The sequence below is a fragment of the Phalaenopsis equestris genome, unplaced genomic scaffold, assembly GCF_001263595.1.
Source record: "Phalaenopsis equestris unplaced genomic scaffold, ASM126359v1 Scaffold219108, whole genome shotgun sequence".
NCBI classification, from domain to species: Eukaryota; Viridiplantae; Streptophyta; class Magnoliopsida; order Asparagales; family Orchidaceae; genus Phalaenopsis; species Phalaenopsis equestris.
Genome location: NW_018237501.1, coordinates 275,207 through 293,820, shown reverse-complemented (window position 1 = coordinate 293,820; position 18,614 = coordinate 275,207). Strand labels below are relative to the sequence as shown.

The 18,614-nt window shown below is 34.0% G+C and overlaps 1 protein-coding gene across 1 annotated transcript; it reads right to left on the bottom strand.

The window, feature by feature from the left end:
• Positions 1-5,044: 5,044 nt before the first annotated feature.
• On the bottom strand, positions 5,045-6,914 carry LOC110037377 (probable WRKY transcription factor 70). Its single transcript, XM_020742010.1, has 3 exons — positions 6,652-6,914; positions 6,461-6,571; positions 5,045-5,646 (listed from the first exon to the last, which is right to left on the bottom strand). Exons 1-3 carry the CDS (start codon positions 6,879-6,881, stop codon positions 5,253-5,255), a joined length of 735 nt encoding a protein of 244 aa, XP_020597669.1. The 5' UTR covers positions 6,882-6,914; the 3' UTR covers positions 5,045-5,252.
• Positions 6,915-18,614: the final 11,700 nt, after the last annotated feature.

The window sequence follows — 18,614 nt, the reverse complement described above, 5'->3', positions numbered from 1 at the left end:
AAAGAAGAGTTTTGAATTTTTAGCGGTGGGGTACCTCTTCCAGCTTTTTCAGATTAGTCAATAGGAAAGTCCTATGGCTATACCTAGGCTACTGAAGAAGTTTCTAGACCTCAACCAAAAATGAGGTCAACAGCACCCTATCCAGATTACCTTGGGTAATTCTAAGCCTTCTAAGACTACTCTGTGCCCTCCCCTTATATAGGAGAGTTGTGCACATGGAGCCACTCCTGCTGTGATGGCTCGCATCGAGTCCGCTCCTTCTACGAAGAGGAGGCCTGCACCTGATGGTGATGCTTCACACCACCCTTCAGTTCTCCAGGTTGTCGGGTCGTCCCTTAGTGTTTTCACAGATTTTCCTACCTTTAACAGGTCAGTCTCTTGGCAGCACTGTTGTTGTCATCATTCCCCCTGTTGCGGTCTCAGACCCTGTGGTTTTGGTTCCCTCTGAGGTTGATCTTGCTCCAAAGTTAAGCAGGAAGGCCCGGAGAAATTGAAGCAAGTTGCTTAGGGCTCAGCAGCCAAATTTTACTACTACTTTTTCAATTCCGATTCAGGTAGAGCCTCCGAGTCCTGTAGATGGGAAACCCTTTTTTCGTCTTCTCTGGCTGTCAAGACTATGTCCCCGCCAGGATCACCAGGAGGGCTCATCCTCCTCGCGGTGGCGCAGGCCACCTCAGACCTGCTATCTAGATTAATAAGGCTACAACAAGCCTTTTGTCTAAGAAAATTATGGGGGTCATTTCCTCCTTAATAGAAAAAGAGTCCATTTCTAAGAAAGAACTCCTCGCTTATATTTTTGAGACATTTGAGCGTGTTATGAGAGAGCTTCTCCACTTCCCCCACCCTCGAGATCATCATAGTAGGATGTGGGTTTCGGCCCGTCGGTTCACCACTTGCCAAGGGGTGTTATCTTCTATTGCGCGTGGTGTTAAGCCCGTTGGGGTGTTGTTAGGAACCCCCAGCATGGCGCTTAATCCCTACGCACCAGAGTTTGTGTATGCTATCAAGTCCATTGTTGTAGCGGCGCAGCCTGCACCTGATGTATCTGTTAAAATTAATAAAAAGAAAAATATTGTTGCTTATGCTTCTTATTCTTCCTTTTTTACTACAAATAATGCGAGCACTTCTTTTGTGGATGGTGAGAGTTCTGGGGCACGTCCCCGAGGTCACTCCCACTGCTTGTACCAAAACAAGTATCTACGGAAGGGATATCATCCTAACCGACCTAAAAAGCAATGGGTTTGAAAGCCAGCCACCTCCTCTCTTATTGAGGCTCTGTTTTTTGGGGGCTCTGTTGCCCTCATTTTTGGTTGAGGTCTAGATTTTCCTCTTTAGTAGCCATAGGTCTTTCCTGTTGACTATTCCTAGAAAACTAGAAAAGGAACCCTCACCATTAAAAATTCTAAACTCCTCTTTACGCAACTTGACTCTACATATTGGTCCTAACCTCTAGCACTTAGTAGGCGGGGTCATTATGAGGGAGCTCAAGGAGAGTTCCCATAGGACTGTTGGACCTTATGGTTGACCCTGGGTGTTGGTTTAAAGCTAAGGCACTCACCAGCAATCACCTCACTCACAACCACTCACAAGCACTAACAAAAAATTCTTGACTCTGATCCCTTAATATATTAATATGTAAGAAATATAATATATTATTATACAAATAATATTTATAGTTTCTTTATTTTAAGTTCAAATGAGCCAAAAAAGATCGAAAAAGGATTGTTCGTGTTTAGTTCGTTAATAATTCAAGCTTAAGAAAATTGTTTATAATCAACCCATTTACTTAATGAGTAATTCAAACATGAGCTACTTAATAAGCAGAATATGAGCTATTTGCAAACAACGGGCTTTTTTTAATAACTATAGTTATTAGAAGTCTGCCTAAAAGAGGGACCACAACACTTTTTTTATAAATATTTGCTAAATCATTAAAAAAATATAGAAATTTTTTATCTAAATCTTCCCCAATGTTTATTAAATTCTAATCCAAAATTTTCAAATTATTTGAAGACAAGTAATATTTAAATTTGGGGGTATTTAATGTGTACCAAATGTGCATGTTATTTCAAAGTAATTTTTTTTATATTTTTTGCCATTTTTATGCTTCTCATTGATATCTATGGTTTTTTTTGCAACATACAATTAATTTGAAGTTCTGGAGCTAAGTAGTAACTTAGGAAGCAAAGGAGCTCTTTGGGGATCAAAGGAACAACTTGGGGAGCAAAGAGCGAAGGACTACTTAAACAGTATATCGCCTAGGTGCCACTGTTGGACACCAAGGTGCTTTGGTCCAGAGATCCTAGCTCCCACTCTTAGGCGCTAAGGATCCTTAGTGACCCAAGCATCCATATGTCAAGATCCAAAGGCCTAACACCTGGAGGCCACTCATGGGCGCCTTGGCACCACTAGGCGCACCTGGATACGGTGAATCTGTCACTAAGGAGGCACCCTGAGATCAACAAGCACTCATATGCATGGATTTATCTCTTGCATCGTTTGAAATCAAGAAGGATAAAAAGGAACGCAAGGAAGAAGCTTGGAAGATTGATCACACTTATAGAGACTTGGTTAAGAAATTTTCTCTTTGTTTGTTTTTTTTGCCAATCATTTATCGTTCTCTAAGTGTGTGAAGTAGTGAGAGATATTTGAGGTTGTGTAATAAGAGTCTTGTGGTGTTGTAAGTAAGTGTATTTAATTTATTTTTACGGAGAACAAAGGAAGACCCAGTGGGAAGAGTTTACTCAATCATTTCATTCTTTCTAACTTTTGTATTTACTTTGTCGTTTTTACATAAAACATTGATTTCTATGTTACAAAGCATTAGGAGTGAGTAGAATTCATATTTCTTCTATGAATTTGTAATTTATGAATATTATGTTTAAAGTGTATAATGTGATTCAATTGATACTAGCATAAACCTTTTGTGCTTAATTGACTTTCAACCTGGCTAATTGTTATGCTAGTGGAGCAAATTAGGCTAACTTATATTGACTTGGAAGAATAGGGTTATTGCTTCAAGGTTAGTGAGTCATGTTGGAAAATATGGGATCCCCGGGTAATCACATGACTTAGGAGATTAAATTTGTTTGATTTTTAAACCACATGATTTAGGAGATTTTTTTTTGTTTTGTTTTTTAAACCTTCTTAGAAGCTTGAGTGGGGATAAGGGAGGGTTTTGTTTCTAGTTGTCACCCATATTTTGATCACATAGTTAAACCAGAATTTCTAAGATCCAATTCAGAGGAGAATCTTTTGCTAGATAGAGAAACAAACAAATTAATAACTTAGTTACCTACCTTTTTAGTTTTTTTGTGAAAATTAGAAGTAGAAATGTTAAAAAAAACCCCAACAATTCCAAAAATTTATGCAAGAAACATAACTAGTAGGCTAGAGCTTTCTTGATATGGTTTGTTAATTGGTGATTTATGGGATCGATACATGGACTCAGAATCTATATATTACTTGATCAACATGTACGCTTTCATGGTTGTCGATGATTTATAGCATTTCAGGTGTATCACATATCACATAATTATTATGCATATACATATCTAACAACAAAAATCATAACTTAAAACTTACATGTTCTTAAATTATATAAGATTTAACCTAAATTCATTTTAGCATGATTTAACCTAAATTCTACAAAACTACAATAATGATATCTTACAATCCTAGCTACAAGTTCGTAATTTATGTAGGATTTAGTATAAATCATTTGCAGGATTTGGGCATGATTTAACCTAAATCCTACAAACCATATTGAAATCCTTGAGATTCTTATATCTCATTCCTCATCTATTTTTCCTTAAATTCAGGATTTGATAAATCTTGCTCGAAGATTGATTTTCAAGGCTTGAGAAATGAAATGTGTTAAGAGGAGGGAAAGGGCAAAAAAATTAGGGTCACTTTCCTCAATGATTTCACAGATGTCACTAATTAGAGAATAGAGTGCAAGCCGAGAAAGGGATTCATAATCACCGAGAGAGATGATCGCATGAGTTGGAGAAGAAAAATGACAGCATTTTTTCTTCCCAGTGAATTTCAACCACTCATTCAGCTGAAAACAATTAATTTATGATCCAACTGAAAAAATTCATCAATTCTTCAGCCGATTCACTCAATTCATGATTCAATCGTGTTTTTGTTGTTAAATACCAGCGTAAATACGGCTAGTACATCAGTCAGAAACAACTTAATATAAAACGACTGAACGTCTGCCAATTTTTTGTCAATTTTAGAGATTTACCTTTAATGAATAGCTCTTCCAATGGCCGCCAAGTTAGATTTTCAAGGGCATCTAGAACTTGGAGCATTAACCATATGCATGTAGGTTTGAGGTTAATGTAAAAAGGGCATGTTCTTATTTATTTACACTATCCCCCATTTCAAAGTATTTAAAAGTGGAGCCTCATTGGGCTTTCATCGATCGACATAGTTTGTACTAACGTGATATTGCCCACTACATTCAGTAAATGCCAAATCAATCAAATCAACTAATAAGGGTGGTTGTTCACATCATCAAGCGATCACTTAGTAGTGGTTTGCACAATAATCCGTGATGATTTCTTTGTTGTAATTTTTTTTGTCGATTCAACCGGCAGTGTGGCATTGAAATTTTTTTTTCCTTTAGCCACTTAATTAATCAAAATACATTTCCAACATGGTTTTATCCCACGGATAATTAGATGTCGTAAATAAGATAGAAAATAGATTTTCTAGCAAATTTATAAAAAAATGTCGTGGAGAGGGCTGCCAAAAACATCTTTCATCTATAGGGGTTGACATGTTGATCTATATTTTGAAACCTAGTAGTCATGGACTGAATGGAAATTTTCTTATAGCTGTTGTCTTAGCTCATTAAGAAATTATGTGCAATTAAAAGTTTATAATACAAAATATAATATGAATACTTAATTTTACTTTCAAAAAATGCAACTCAAGATTGTAAGCCTGGCTACTAGATTAATACCGCTTCATATTAATACTAATACTTGCAATAAGCGAACTTATTTATTCCATCACCGATTATGATCAATACAACAAGCAAATTTTCAAATAGTAAACTAATAGAAAATTCTCTCAGCTAAATTTATGAGACTCTATACACAAACTTCTTCATGCAGAGCTTATGATAACTGCTCTTAAACGACCATAAACATGATCATCATACAAGCCTAAATATGTAGCCACTGCTGTCTCGTACTTTTACATATAAACTCAACCTACCTTATTATCCCACTTAACAACTAACTCATCTGGTAATTCCAATCAAATTCGAAAGCAGGCAAAGGTGACATCATGCTGTCGCCATCGAACCAATTCGTCTCTCCATTAAGCTCATTAGGAGGAGAAAGCATGGAGTCCATTAGACTCTCCGGCTCAAAATCTTCTACCTGTAGATCCAATGCTAGCGAATGATCAGGGGACGCTGCTTGGCTAATGTAAGTAGAATGCTCATTAGTATTGGCTAATGAATCCATTACAAAGGGGATTTCTTGAGTCTCTTTGGCTTTGCAAGTGTGATGCATGCTGTAGCTGACCACGAACTGTGGAGGATTGGAGTTGTTGTCTTCCTTCCGTTGGATTGTTTTCGTTGCTTGGCAACCTTGGTCTTTGTTGTGCGTGCACTTGTAGTAGCTTCTGTATAAGTGAAATGGCAAGGGTTGTAAGTGAATGCTTGTAATGGAATTTAAAATTAACATTGATTTTAAGTTATATAACGAAATAATGGAATTATTAGTTGCCTTTTTGATAAAAAAAAGATGCAACAATCATCAAAGCCGGGAAGAAAACTCATTAAATTCACACAAGAAGGGATTTACACAAAAAAATTTACTTTCAACTTTTAACGTTTATCAACTTTAGTTTTTTTAAGAAAAGGTGTCTTTTGTATGTCTAGTTGTTATCTCAACTTACTATTTATAAGTATCACAAACAAAATATCTTGACAGCCGAATTCAATTTAGAAAGGAACTTGGTCCTAAAAATCATATGAAAATGGCAATCATTGTATCATTTAAGCACCACAATTTATGTTTGTTATCATCATGAATTAGGCCTTAATTTAAGATTCTTTTAAGTGATTCATTAAAATAGATGGACATCAAAGATTAGTGATAGATGTGCACTGTATATAAATATTAATGAAAATTAATGTGATGATATGTAGTGGGGGCGGAATTAGATTATATTTAGGATGGGCAATTGTCTCCAATAAAATTTGAAAATACTAAAATTTAATATATTTTTCTTATATAATTTAGACAATTTAATAATTTTGATATATTTATTTTAGCAGAATACTTATAAAAAATTAGAGATCCGGTGATTTTGATGCAGCTATCTGCATAAATTTCTAAAATGAATTTAAATTACATAAAAAGCCAAGGATATTGAAAAAATTAACTTCTTTCAAAAGAATATTAGATCCACGGATAGTCTTAGCTACAATTACCTCGGAAACACTGAGCTGTGAATGCGCTTCTGGCCATACTTGCGCCACTGATGACCATCAAAATGTGGCACTGAAGTGACAATCCTCCATGACTCCATCCTCCCTTTATTCCTGTTTTTTTCAAAACAATCCTATGTAAATTTAGTGATTATAATCCGACACTTACCCACAAAGTGCATGCGTTTATCTACCTTTTCCGAGAATCCGAACCCTTCCGACCATCTTCATCTCCGGTTTGCAGCACAGAGAGAGCGGTGGCAATGCAGCGCATGGCGTTTTCGACGAGCACGATGGCCGGTGATGTGGTGGTTGACTTCGCCGGAGAGGAGGAGAGGAGGGCGAGGAGTTGAGTCAGACGCTCGAAGCCTCGGCTTAGATGGTCGATTGCGGTGGAAGATTGACGGCCAGTAAGGTCTGCCATTAGTCTGCAATGGTAAGGTTTAGATGAAGGAGGGGAAAAAGGTGAAGACTTGCTTGGATGTGGGGGGGGTAATATAGTTCATGGTGGAGTTGACTTGTTGACTCTTGTGACCTTGTCCTGTTGTATAAATGTATTCAGTTAAAATTATCAATGTCAAGTATGTGAAAGGGTTGAATGTGTTTATATTTTGAACTTTGAAAATTATTTTTATTTATTTATGAGATTTATATATATATATATATATATATATATGGATTGTAAATGTTTAAAGATGTGTTTTTACATGCTTGCAAGGCCATATATTTTTCAGTAAAATATCTAATTTATGTTGTTATTAATAGAAAATAGTACTTGTAATATTTTAAATTTTGTATATTTAAGTAGTTACTACTTTTTTTGTATATTTATAATATCAAAATCTAAATTTTCTAAAACCCAAGAAATTTATATTTTGTATTGTTCTTGATTTACTATGTCTTTAATAATTAGTAGCCTATTTTTTCGGCAGATAAATATTTAAATTTGATAGTGGTTGATGATCAATAATTAAGGGAGCATCCAAAGAGTAATAGCCAACGTGGATCCCCATGAGATACATCGAGGAACGCATGCAGAGAGAAATGCAGAAGATGAGAACTCAGATTATGGAGCAAGTGTCGGGCCAGCTTGTCAAAGTCTTGAAGGTCTTCACAGCCCTGGCAGGAAACCGAGCACTACATGAGTAGAAATAATCACAGGAGTGGCCTTGGCGCACAACAATAGGAGGGCAGATCACAATCCTGAGGGGGCAGGCTGCTCGCAGTACTAAAATAGTGAATGATCCGCATAAGTGGAAAGAGAATCCTGAGGCACCATGTCATTTAGAGAATGCTTTCTCACTCTAAATCTCTAGAGCGGAGCCCCCGAAAAAATTCAAACTACCAACTTTGGAAGCTAATAGAGGAAGGTCAGACCCTAAGAACCATATTATCGAATTTAAGTTGGTAGTGTGCTCAAAATTTTGAACGTGTTCAAATGCCATCTGTTTCTCACCACTTTGAGGTCGTCACCCTTGAATTGGTTCCATGAGCTTCTGATCGAGAGCATCAACAACTTTGCTAATTTTAAGATATTGTTTCTAGTGCAGTTTGCCGGCATCTGGAAACCCACAAAGAACATGTAATCCTTGTGGCAACTCAAGCAAGGTGAGCACTAGAGTCTATGTGGATTCATTTCATACTTCTAGAAAAGATGTTGCAGGTGAAAGACCTCAAAGTCAATGTAATTGTAGCCACATTGAAGCAAGCCTTGAGGTCCCAGAGAATTTTTCTACGACCTCAACATTAACGAACCCCAAGACTTGGCCGAGGGCCAACAGGCACATGATAGCAAAGAAAAGTTCTCCTACATGTGAACCAAAAGGTCCCACGCCAAGAAGAGAGCTCCCCCAACGGCAAATTAAAACTAAGGGAGGAGAACAAATCGCTCATTCGACTCCATTTCAAAGACGATCAGTCCTCTAGCGATGGCGAAAGGACCAAACAAATTGAATCTTATGAACGATTCGGTGTAGTGGAAGGGTCGAAAAAGAAGGAATTAAGTCTTAAACTAGGCAGACAAATTGAAAAAGAACCTGGAGAGATTGTGTGAGGTAAACCTCATGTGATAGGTCAAGGGTGTATATTCAAACATGAACGAATAAAAACACATTGAACCAGATATCCATAAAAGAATGCATACATAAGCTATCCAAGTAACCAGAAAATCAAAAGAATGCTTTGTTTTGACATCAAAACCAACTCTCAAACGAATTTATCCCTTTAGTTAATTGTAGCTTAAGAAGGGCCCAGGAATACATTTGATTAGAGAACTCCAGCTTACATTTAGGTGACAAATAGTATAGGATGTCACAAAGAAAATTTATGTCATAGGAACATCCTAGGGGTTTTAAAGCTCTCGCTAAGTCACAAGACATAGAGTGAATCTCTCACATCCAAAATGAGTAGCAGTTTTTTGGCATACGAGGCCTATGCTGCCGAAGTCAAACTAGACCATAAGGGTGGAGGGTGAATCACCATATCCCAAATGGGCGATCACAGCTCGCCTTGTTTATTTCGATCCATTCTCTCTCCAAGCAAAAAATTCAAATCAATCTTAGAACGATTAATAATATTCGAGCAAAATTCACAGCCCTAGTTGTAATCCAACTGAAATAGGAAAATATTTGGAAAACCTCCTAATTATTCCTAAACTCTAAATGCATTATTTAAAGCAAATGAAAATGAAGATAACAAGTTACCTTCCCTAGTCATTTTGGGTGGTAGCAGAGGAGTCGAAGGAGAAGAAAAATGGGAGTTTCTAGTCACTGTAAGTTGTGATTCCACCGCAGTGTTCCCAACTAGCTCTTATTCAGGATGTATCGTTGTTGAATGAAACAGAGAGGGACATGCAAGAAACATGCGAAGGCTTTGAGGAGAGTCGAGGGACGAGAGGAGAGATTAGGGAAACACAGAGAGGGAGGTGATTTCGAGGGGGAAATAGAATTAGTTCTGATGGCCTATCAATGGCTTATATTGCGCCGATTATTAAAACTATTACAGACGATGGTTGATGTCACTTAATAATAAAATATGTAGGTTAAAACCCGACTAGATGGAAGGTTCAAAAATAATTGTCAAATTATAATCGTCGGTTAATATTTTCTTATAACCGAAAGTTTATATTGTCGGTTATAATTAGAAACTACCGGAAATCAAAATACTGTTGATAAGTGACGGTAAATGTTGTAGTTATGTCGTCACAAATAACCACGATAAAAAATAGTCACAAAATCATCAGTAATTAGAACAAATTTTCTAATGTGCATAAGGCCGTTAACTTTTCCGTCGGTTTTAGTGCTTTTTTCTATAGTGCTAATAGAGTGAATCAATCACTCTATATTACCACATTCGACCAAACAAAAGAGTGTTTTTTTCGAAAATCAACTTTTGATATTGCACATTAGTCACCAACTAACATTTCAGTAGGATCAACTATACATGCTTTGAGAAGATCTTTTTCTGATCTTACCACACAATAAATTGGATTACTTTTGAGGGTGGATGCTTCAATTTGCAGTTTCATATGAGACCCGAGTTTGGTGTGCCTTTAAATGCTACAAGAGACTCCAGTTGTCACATTAAGTGGAGAAGAGATAGAGAATGACCACTCCGAGTGTCATCAAGACATACCTCACGATTAGATACTATACGACCACTCGAAGAAGATAAATTTGCATTACTTTTAAATTTTTTTATTTCTTGTATCCAGTGTTATTTTAATATTGTTTGAAATTATTTGAAAAATATTTTATTATTCAAAATTTTTAATTTTTATATTTTAAATTTATCAAATAGCAGATTATTTAAACAATTTAAATTATTTTCATTACTATCTAATATTTTAATCATTATTTTCCTTTAATTAGCTTAATTTTATAAATTTATTTTAAAATTAAAAAAAAATTAAAAATAATACCATTAATCAAATCATTTAGTTATAGAATTTATTTTAAATAAAATTCATTAGTTAATATAACTTTGTAAAAAATTAATTTCATTGTCATCTAAATAATTTAATACTATTTTTTTCTCAATTTACATAAGCTTTGAGGTTTAATTTTTAGTTTAGAAAATAATTTACTACAATATAATTAAATAAACTATCTAATTATAAAAAAAATGTAAATGTAAACTATTGATAAATAGAATTTTGTAATTATGTATTTTTAAAATTTTAATAATTTTATAAATTTAATTTTAAATAAAAAAATTATTATAACATCATTAAATAAATCATATAATAATTTTTTTTTAAAAAAAATAATTCATTAACTAATATAACTTTGTGAAAAGTTAATTACATTGATATCTAAGTAATTTAATCCAAATTTTTACTAAATTTTCATAATTTTTGAATTTTAGTATTTTAATTAAAAATGGATTATTATAATATAATTACTTAATTTTAAATATTTTACTTAAAATATAAATCATGAAATAATAAAATATTATAATAATTATTAGTTTTTAAATTTTACAATATTTATATTTTTAATTTTTAACTTGAAAAAATATTATAAAATTATAAATCAAATAATTTAATTAAAAATATTCAAAATTTGATATGTAATACATAAGAATTGTGTAATTCATAAAAAATTTATTATATGAAACGTTTTTGTAAACCCATATTTTATAATTAATTTTTTGCTTTTTTTATTATTTTATTATTATTATTATTATTATTATTATTATTATTATTATTTAGATAAAACGTACCTTAGACATCTTTTTGCTCCTCAAATTTCACTTCTAAACAATATGTTCCTTTTCATAAAGTGTCCATCTGCATGCATGCCGGTCAGGTGGTCCGGGGGTTCAGTAAAGAAAAAGACACGAGGTCCAGTCATTTTTGATAATACGAAAATTATTTTATTTTAGCATTGATAAATTAAAGATTAAATCAACATGTTAAAATTATTTCAGAATAAAATGAAAAAATAATAAAAATAATAAAAAAAGTTCGCGAGTAAGTGTATCGAAGTGAAAAAGAATAACTCAAGAAATAAAAAAATAAAAAATGAGGAGCTTAGAGAAAAGGTGTAGTAGCTCATTGATTGCATCAATTCTAAGAATTGCCAACATATAATGTGTTGGCTTGTCATTGTTGCACGACGGAAAGTAATTATTAAAACGGTCTCACCGAATGTGCTGCATCGGACGGTCAAAATGAATATATATATATATTTTTTTTTACTCGTATATAAATAAGTGGAACATGAACAAAAATTTACTGTTCATGTGTATATTATTTGTATGATTATAAGGCTACAAAAATTTATAATCAATTAAAATTATTAATTATAAAAATAGAAAATAAATATATGAAATTATATTTAAATAATATTTTAATAAAATTTTTCCTTTCTTTTTCTGATACTACTAGTTTCATTTGTGCACCCACTTGCACCCAATAACCTTCTTTCCCTCAAGAAACTGAACTAGCTCCCAAGTGCGATTTTTTTGCAAAGACTCCATCTCCTTAGTCATTGCACCCATCCATTTCTCTTTCTACTGGCTGGTGATAGCTCCTTGAAAAGTGGCTAGATCATCACTACTGATGAGAAGTGCACAAGCGACCAAGCCTTGGTAACCCAATCTGCTATGAGACCTTATATTCGTGCGTCTTTATCTATCTCTGGCTAGATTATAATTTTGCAGATCATCTGGAATGAAATCACCAAATGTTGAATTTGAACCTTCAACTCTCTCAGTTCTTTTTCTAGATGTTGTTCTAAATCCATCTGCACTGCATATGAACTGGAACTATTCTCTGGCACCTTGCCTTGATTCTGCTACAACATGAACTATTCATAAAAAAACTGCATCTCTACCAATCACCATCTTCTTTGCAATTGGATCCCAAAACTTATATCTTTTATGCATATCATCTGGAATCTTTGGCTATGAGGCCTTATATTGTTGTGTCTCTATTTGCAGATCCTTTATGCAGATAAACCCAAAACTTGTATCCTTTATGCACACCAAGTATTCATAACTCAATCTGCTATGAGGCTTTATATTGATGCGTCTCTGTTTATCTCTGTCTAAATTATAATTCTGCATATCATATGGAATGAAATCACTAGGTGTGGATTTGAACATTCAACTCTCTCAGTTATTTTCGGATGTTGTTCAAAATTTATCTGCACTACACCTGAACTGGAACTATTCTCTGGCACCTTGTCTTTATTCTTCCACAACATGAACTGTTTATCAAAAAACTACATCACTAATAATCACCACCTTAATTGCAATCGGATCACAAAACTTGTATCCTTTCACACCTTTCTTGTAGCCTAGAAAGATGCACTTCTTGGATTTTGCATCAATTTTTTATCTTTCATCTCCAGGTACATGCACATAAATAGGACAACCAAAAATTTGTAAATGATCAAAATTAACTTGATTATCTGTCCATACCTCTTTTTTGCAACCTTGCCACTCTTCTGCAACCTTGTCACCCAATGATACCCAAGAAAATCTATTGATGAGATAGCATGCCATATTCACTCTCTGCCCAAAAACTTTTAGGAAGTCCTGCATTCAGTCTCAAGCATCTTGTCGTTCCTTTCTGCCACACCATTCTGTTATGGTGTCTTGCGTACTGAAAAATACCTTTGAATCTCATGCTCCTCACAAAACTTCTGAAACTGCAAATTTGTGTATTATGTGTCATTATCATATCTGAAATACTTAATCTTTTTGCTAGTTTGGTTCTCCACCTCAGCTTTCCACATATTGAATTTAGAGAACACTTCAGATTTCTACTTCAAGAAATATACCCAAACTTTCCTAGAGAAACCATCAATAAATGTAACAAAATACAGAGATCCTCCCAATGATAATTCTCTGGTAGGACCCCATACACCAGAATGCACATAATCAAGAATCCCTTCAGTTTTGTGTTTTTCAATCATAAAACTGAATCTAGTCTGTTTCCAAGAACACATAACTTACAAAGATTGAGCTTGCAGCTTTTAACACCATGTAACAGGTTTCTTCTATGTAATTTTGTCATCCCACGTTCACTAAGATGACCCAGTTGCAGAAGCTATAGCTTCGTATTATCATCATCTGACTCCACAAAATGAACTCCACCTAGAACAATACCCCCTAACAGTTTGTAGTTATTACCTGCAGTTAACTTTTCTTTCATCACAATCATTGCACCTTAACAATTCTTATGGTTTTTCCATCCCCGTCTGCTTTAGGAATAAAATCATCTCTATTTAAAATGCTTCTGTATAAAGTGCCCAAAGAAATCAAATTCTTCTTCAAATCTGGAATATGTCTCACATCACATAATGTTCTAACAGTGTCATCATTCTTCTGAATTCTGTCTTCAATAATACGAACAATATTGCAACATCTATCATCACCTAAATAGACTGAGCCAGAATTAGTTGACCTATATGAAGTGAATCACTCCCTGTTAGTGTTATTGGATAAGAGCACCCTGAATCAAGAATCCTTGCATCCATGAACTGAGTTGATAAAACTGAAAGCATATTACTATCACTGCAATATGAATTTTCACTATGCACTACATTTATAAACTTTGATGAAGCATCACCTTTCTCCCCAGTCTGCTTCTTAAGTTTTGGACAATCTCTCTTCATATGACTTGACTCCTTGCACTTGTAGCAATGAATCGTCTTTTTGCCTTTGGACTTTGATATGTAATTTTGTCTTCCAAAACCCTCCTTCTCTTTCTTCCTTTCACAAACCTTCTTACCCTTAACATATAAATTGTCCCCATGAGGGTTTTCCCCTGTATTATGCTTCCGCTGGTTGTGAGCCAACAATATTGCAGTGATCTCATCAACTTTGATAATTTCTTTCGCTTATGTAAGAGTAGTCATCAGGTGTTCATAGGAAGAAGGAAATGAACACAACAAAATCATAGCTCAATCTTCATCCTCAATACTCACATCAAGCCATGATAAATCTTTGATTATTTGATTGAAGTCATTAACATGCTGCACCATATCAAAACCTTCTTGCATCTTTAGCCCATAGAACTTTTGCTCAAGATACAATTTATTCGTTAGAGATTTTGACATAAACTGAGTTTCCAATTTCTTCCATACCTCCCCTAGAGATTTTAGATTCATCATGTGATACATAACTTTATCTGTTAGACATAAGCCCATAGAACTTTTGCTCAATCTTCATCCTTCATGGCATCTGGTTTCGATGCCCGCAAAGCCTTCAAGGTTCTCTGTTGTGTCAACAGATCTTTTACCCTTGTTTTCCACAATCTGAAATTACTAGTTCCATCGAACTTCACCACCTCAAATTTTGCACCAGAAATTGTCATTTGAAATTGATCCTGCAACGAACTCTTCTGCAAATTCCTCTACTAAAATTCCTCTGTTCCCTGCCTTTTTCACATCCTGAAAAATCTCCGCGTGCAGCAAGATTTTCATGGTTGATAGGAGGAACTTTCCTTTCTTGCCTCCAAGAAAATCGGGAGAATATCCTGGCAAATAGGAGGAAATTTTCTTTCTTACCTCCAGGGAAATCTAGAAAATATCCTTCCAAATTTCTTCTCCACATGCAAAGGAATAAAATTGGAACTTTTCCTCCTTGCAATTTCCTTCTTCGCCTCCCACAAAGGAATAAAATTGGAACTTGATTTCTTTACCAATTTTCTTTCGCCTCCAGCAAAGGAAAGGAATGAAATCGGAGCTTCCAATTTTCGCCTCCGCTCCAGGGTGACGTCGAACCTTCCTTTTTTGCCTTTTGCGACTTCTCCTTGCGTCAAAACCTCTCGTTGAATTGAAGCCCGTCCAAACCGCCGAAGCCGAAGTCATGATTCACCCTGCATCGCTGATACAACTAAAATATATAGTATTTTTAGACGCACTTTATACCTATTTTGGAGACATTATGCTTTAATGGAAGGTATTTATGTGTTTTTCTTTCAGGTACAAGTAAAAAAGTTGAAAAATACTAAAAGGAGTGAAAAAGGATCAAATTTGGAGAAAAATGTGAAATTTATGCAAAATTATTTTGGCCCCTGAGCGCCAGATCCGGTGCTTAAGTGTCGGTTAAACAGAGAAGGTCGCGTCTAACGCCAGAGGACCCTCGCTTAAGCATCAGAGGCAGTTATTTAGCAATTTTCTTCATTTGGTTTTCTTCATTTGGCTGAATTTTGGCTGAATTTTGAAGAGACATTTAAGACACCTATTGGCTAAAGAGGGTGGTTATGACCACTAGGAACAAAAATATTATTAAAAGACTTGTGAAAGGAGGCATCCCTTGGAGAATTCATCGAATTTCAACACATTTTGAAGAATTTCCATAGCACATCTTGGGAAATTTATAAAAGTAGAAAGTTGAGACATTTGAAAGGGGTTCTTGAAAGTTCTGAAAAAGAGTTAGAAGAGGAGTCCTGAGGAGTTTTGAGGAGTAATTTTGGAGAGATTTTCAGGCACCACACAAATTCACTTTATCCTTTTTAATTTTAGTTTATTTTGAGAGTGTTGTAAGAGAGAAGAGATTCAAAGGAACTCCAAGAGTTTGGCGGAGGATTTAAGATAAGTTTTTATCTTTGTTTTTAAACTACTTTTGATTTTAATTGAAATTTCTTGTTGGTTTGACAATGATTTATACTTTTAAACTAAAGTGTAGTTTTATTTTCTTCATGGATTCTGAGTAGTTTTCTTTATCTTTCTTCTTAAAATGATAAGTAATTAAAATGTTGGATGGAATTTGTGGAGAGTATTAATCTTTAATGTTGGAAGAATTTGTGATGATTTAATTCTATGTACTTCATTTACTTCTTGATATGGCTCATCTAGATGTTAAAATTTATTGCGAGAACATGTAATAACCGCGATGGTATTATCTCAGTCAACAATTAGAAAGAATCACACGAGGTTGTATGAATGAGAATGTAATTCACATGATTTCGTGTAAATAAATAGGAAATAAACTTTGAAGGTTGTAGAGTTAGAGGACTTTAAAGTGACAGGTTAAAGCCCCCAACTTGGTTTATTGTGTTAAGTTCTGATACGATATGTTAGCCCCCAGGTGGAGGGAATCGAGGAAACTCTAGAGTGAGAGCTGGCATCTTCCCTGCCTAGCCGGTCTTTAGAACTATTCAAACCTTAAATTAACCAATGCTCTTTATAGCATCTCTAGTAAGGGTAAAGAGTATAATTGCTCCTATTTGACACAACACAATTAACATACTTCTACAACATATTTCTTATACTTATTGTTGATTCATGATAAGGAGAAAGATATTTTCATATCAAGTGATTTTCTTTTTCATAAACTCAAGTTATCTTTAGAAGTTTTACTGTTTGTCAAAATATCAAAAATACCAAAAAGATTTAAATTTTAATACTGTGAAAATATTTATAATTTAAGTAATTGTCTTTTTAGAATAGAAAGTTTGTTGTTCGATAGCGCATATTGCATAATTTTCCTATGGGTTCGATATTCAGGTCTTAATAAAAAAGTCTTATATTACTTGATAAAAATATGTATACTTGCATAATATCCCAATATATATAAATTAAAAAGTTAAATTCTTATTTTCTCGAGGATCAAGTTTTTGGTAATGTTGCAAAGTAAGAAAATAAAAGTGAAAATTATAATTAAAGTCATTGTTATACTGTTGCGTATAAACAGTAGGGATCAAGTTTTTGGCGTCGTTGCCGAGGAGAATTAAAAAATGAAGATTGATTTAAAAGCAAATTTCTATTTTTAGAAAGTCTTATTTAAACTTTAAAAATTTATAGTATTTTATTTTGTGTGTTTTATTTTATTTTATTTTATTTTATGTTAGTGTATGCGTAGTTCAGGTTCTAAAAGACTCGTACCCTACAATTCTGAATTAGAAAGAACTGTTAAAAAAATTAAAAATCTTGAATAATCTAAGAAAATTACATAAATAGAAACCCAAAATAATTAAAATGCTAAAATTTTACGAGATTATGCCAAGCCTACAATAGATGAACTTCAATGTAGTATTCAAAAATCTACTGTAGTCACTAATTCATTTGAACTTAGACCTGTTATTATCCAGATGGTATCAAATAATCAGTTTGGGGGATCACCAACTGAAGATCCAAATTTACATCTTGCCATTTTTTTAGAATTGTGTGCTACATTTAAATATGATGGTGTATCAGATGATGTCATAAGACTTATGTTATTCCTTTCTCACTGAGGGATAAAGCTAAGATGTGGTTGATTTCATTAGCAGCTGGATCTATCAGAACTTGGGGTGATTTAGTACAAAAATTCCTTGCTAAATATTTTTCACCATAAAAAATTGCAAAGCTTAGAAATGATATTACATCTTTTAATCAGTTTGAAGGGAATCTATTTATGAAGCATGGGAACGATTTAAAGAACTCTTAAGAAAGTGTCCACACCATGAAATACTGGCATGGTTATTAATTCAAACCTTTTATAATGGATTAGCTAGATCTCTTAGATCTATTATCGATGTCGTTGTTGGTGGTTCATTGATGTCAAAGCCATTTCATGACGCTTATGCTTTAATTGAAGAAATGGATACCAATAATTTTCAATGGCTTTCTGAGAGGGTGAATCCAAAGAAAGTAGCCAATATTCATGAATATGATGCATTTACTATGTTAGCAAATCAAGTTGTTGCAATTCAAGGAAATTAGACCAATTTAGAATGAATTTTTCTCAATCAATCTTCATGATTGAAGTGAATTTATTAGCCCAAATAGTAGATTTTCAAGCATCATTAGAAAATTTGAATGCCATAAATAACAAGCAGAATAACTATATTCAAATTATTATAACCAAAGTTGGAAGAATCATCCCAACTTTAATTGGAATAATACTACGGGTGATAATAATCAACAATGGGGGGAACAATCAAGTAAATCCATTGGGGAACTAGAACAACCAAGGGAACAATAATTATAGATCTACTTATCCTCCATGTTTCAACAGTAATTCACAATTTAAGGAGAAGAAGTTACTATAGAAGAAGTTGTGTTATAAATGGGAAATCAGTTACAAAGTCAAGAAGCTACAATTAGAAATATTGAGAATCAACTTAGACAAATTGCAAATTCATTAAGTAATAGATCCGAAGGAACATCCTAGTAATACTGAAACAAATCTGAAAGACCTAAATAAAGAGCAAATAAAG

Bases quoted from the DNA above. Each gene is read 5' to 3' on its own strand.
- LOC110037377 (XM_020742010.1), bottom strand. From the start codon at position 6,881: ATGGCAGACCTTACTGGCCGTCAATCTTCCACCGCAATCGACCATCTA. The intron at 6,572-6,651 runs GTAGATAAACGC...TGAAAAAAACAG, and splicing joins GGTTCGGATTCTCGGAAAAG to GAATAAAGGGAGGATGGAGT. The intron at 5,647-6,460 runs GTAATTGTAGCT...TCACTTATACAG, and splicing joins CACAGCTCAGTGTTTCCGAG to AAGCTACTACAAGTGCACGC.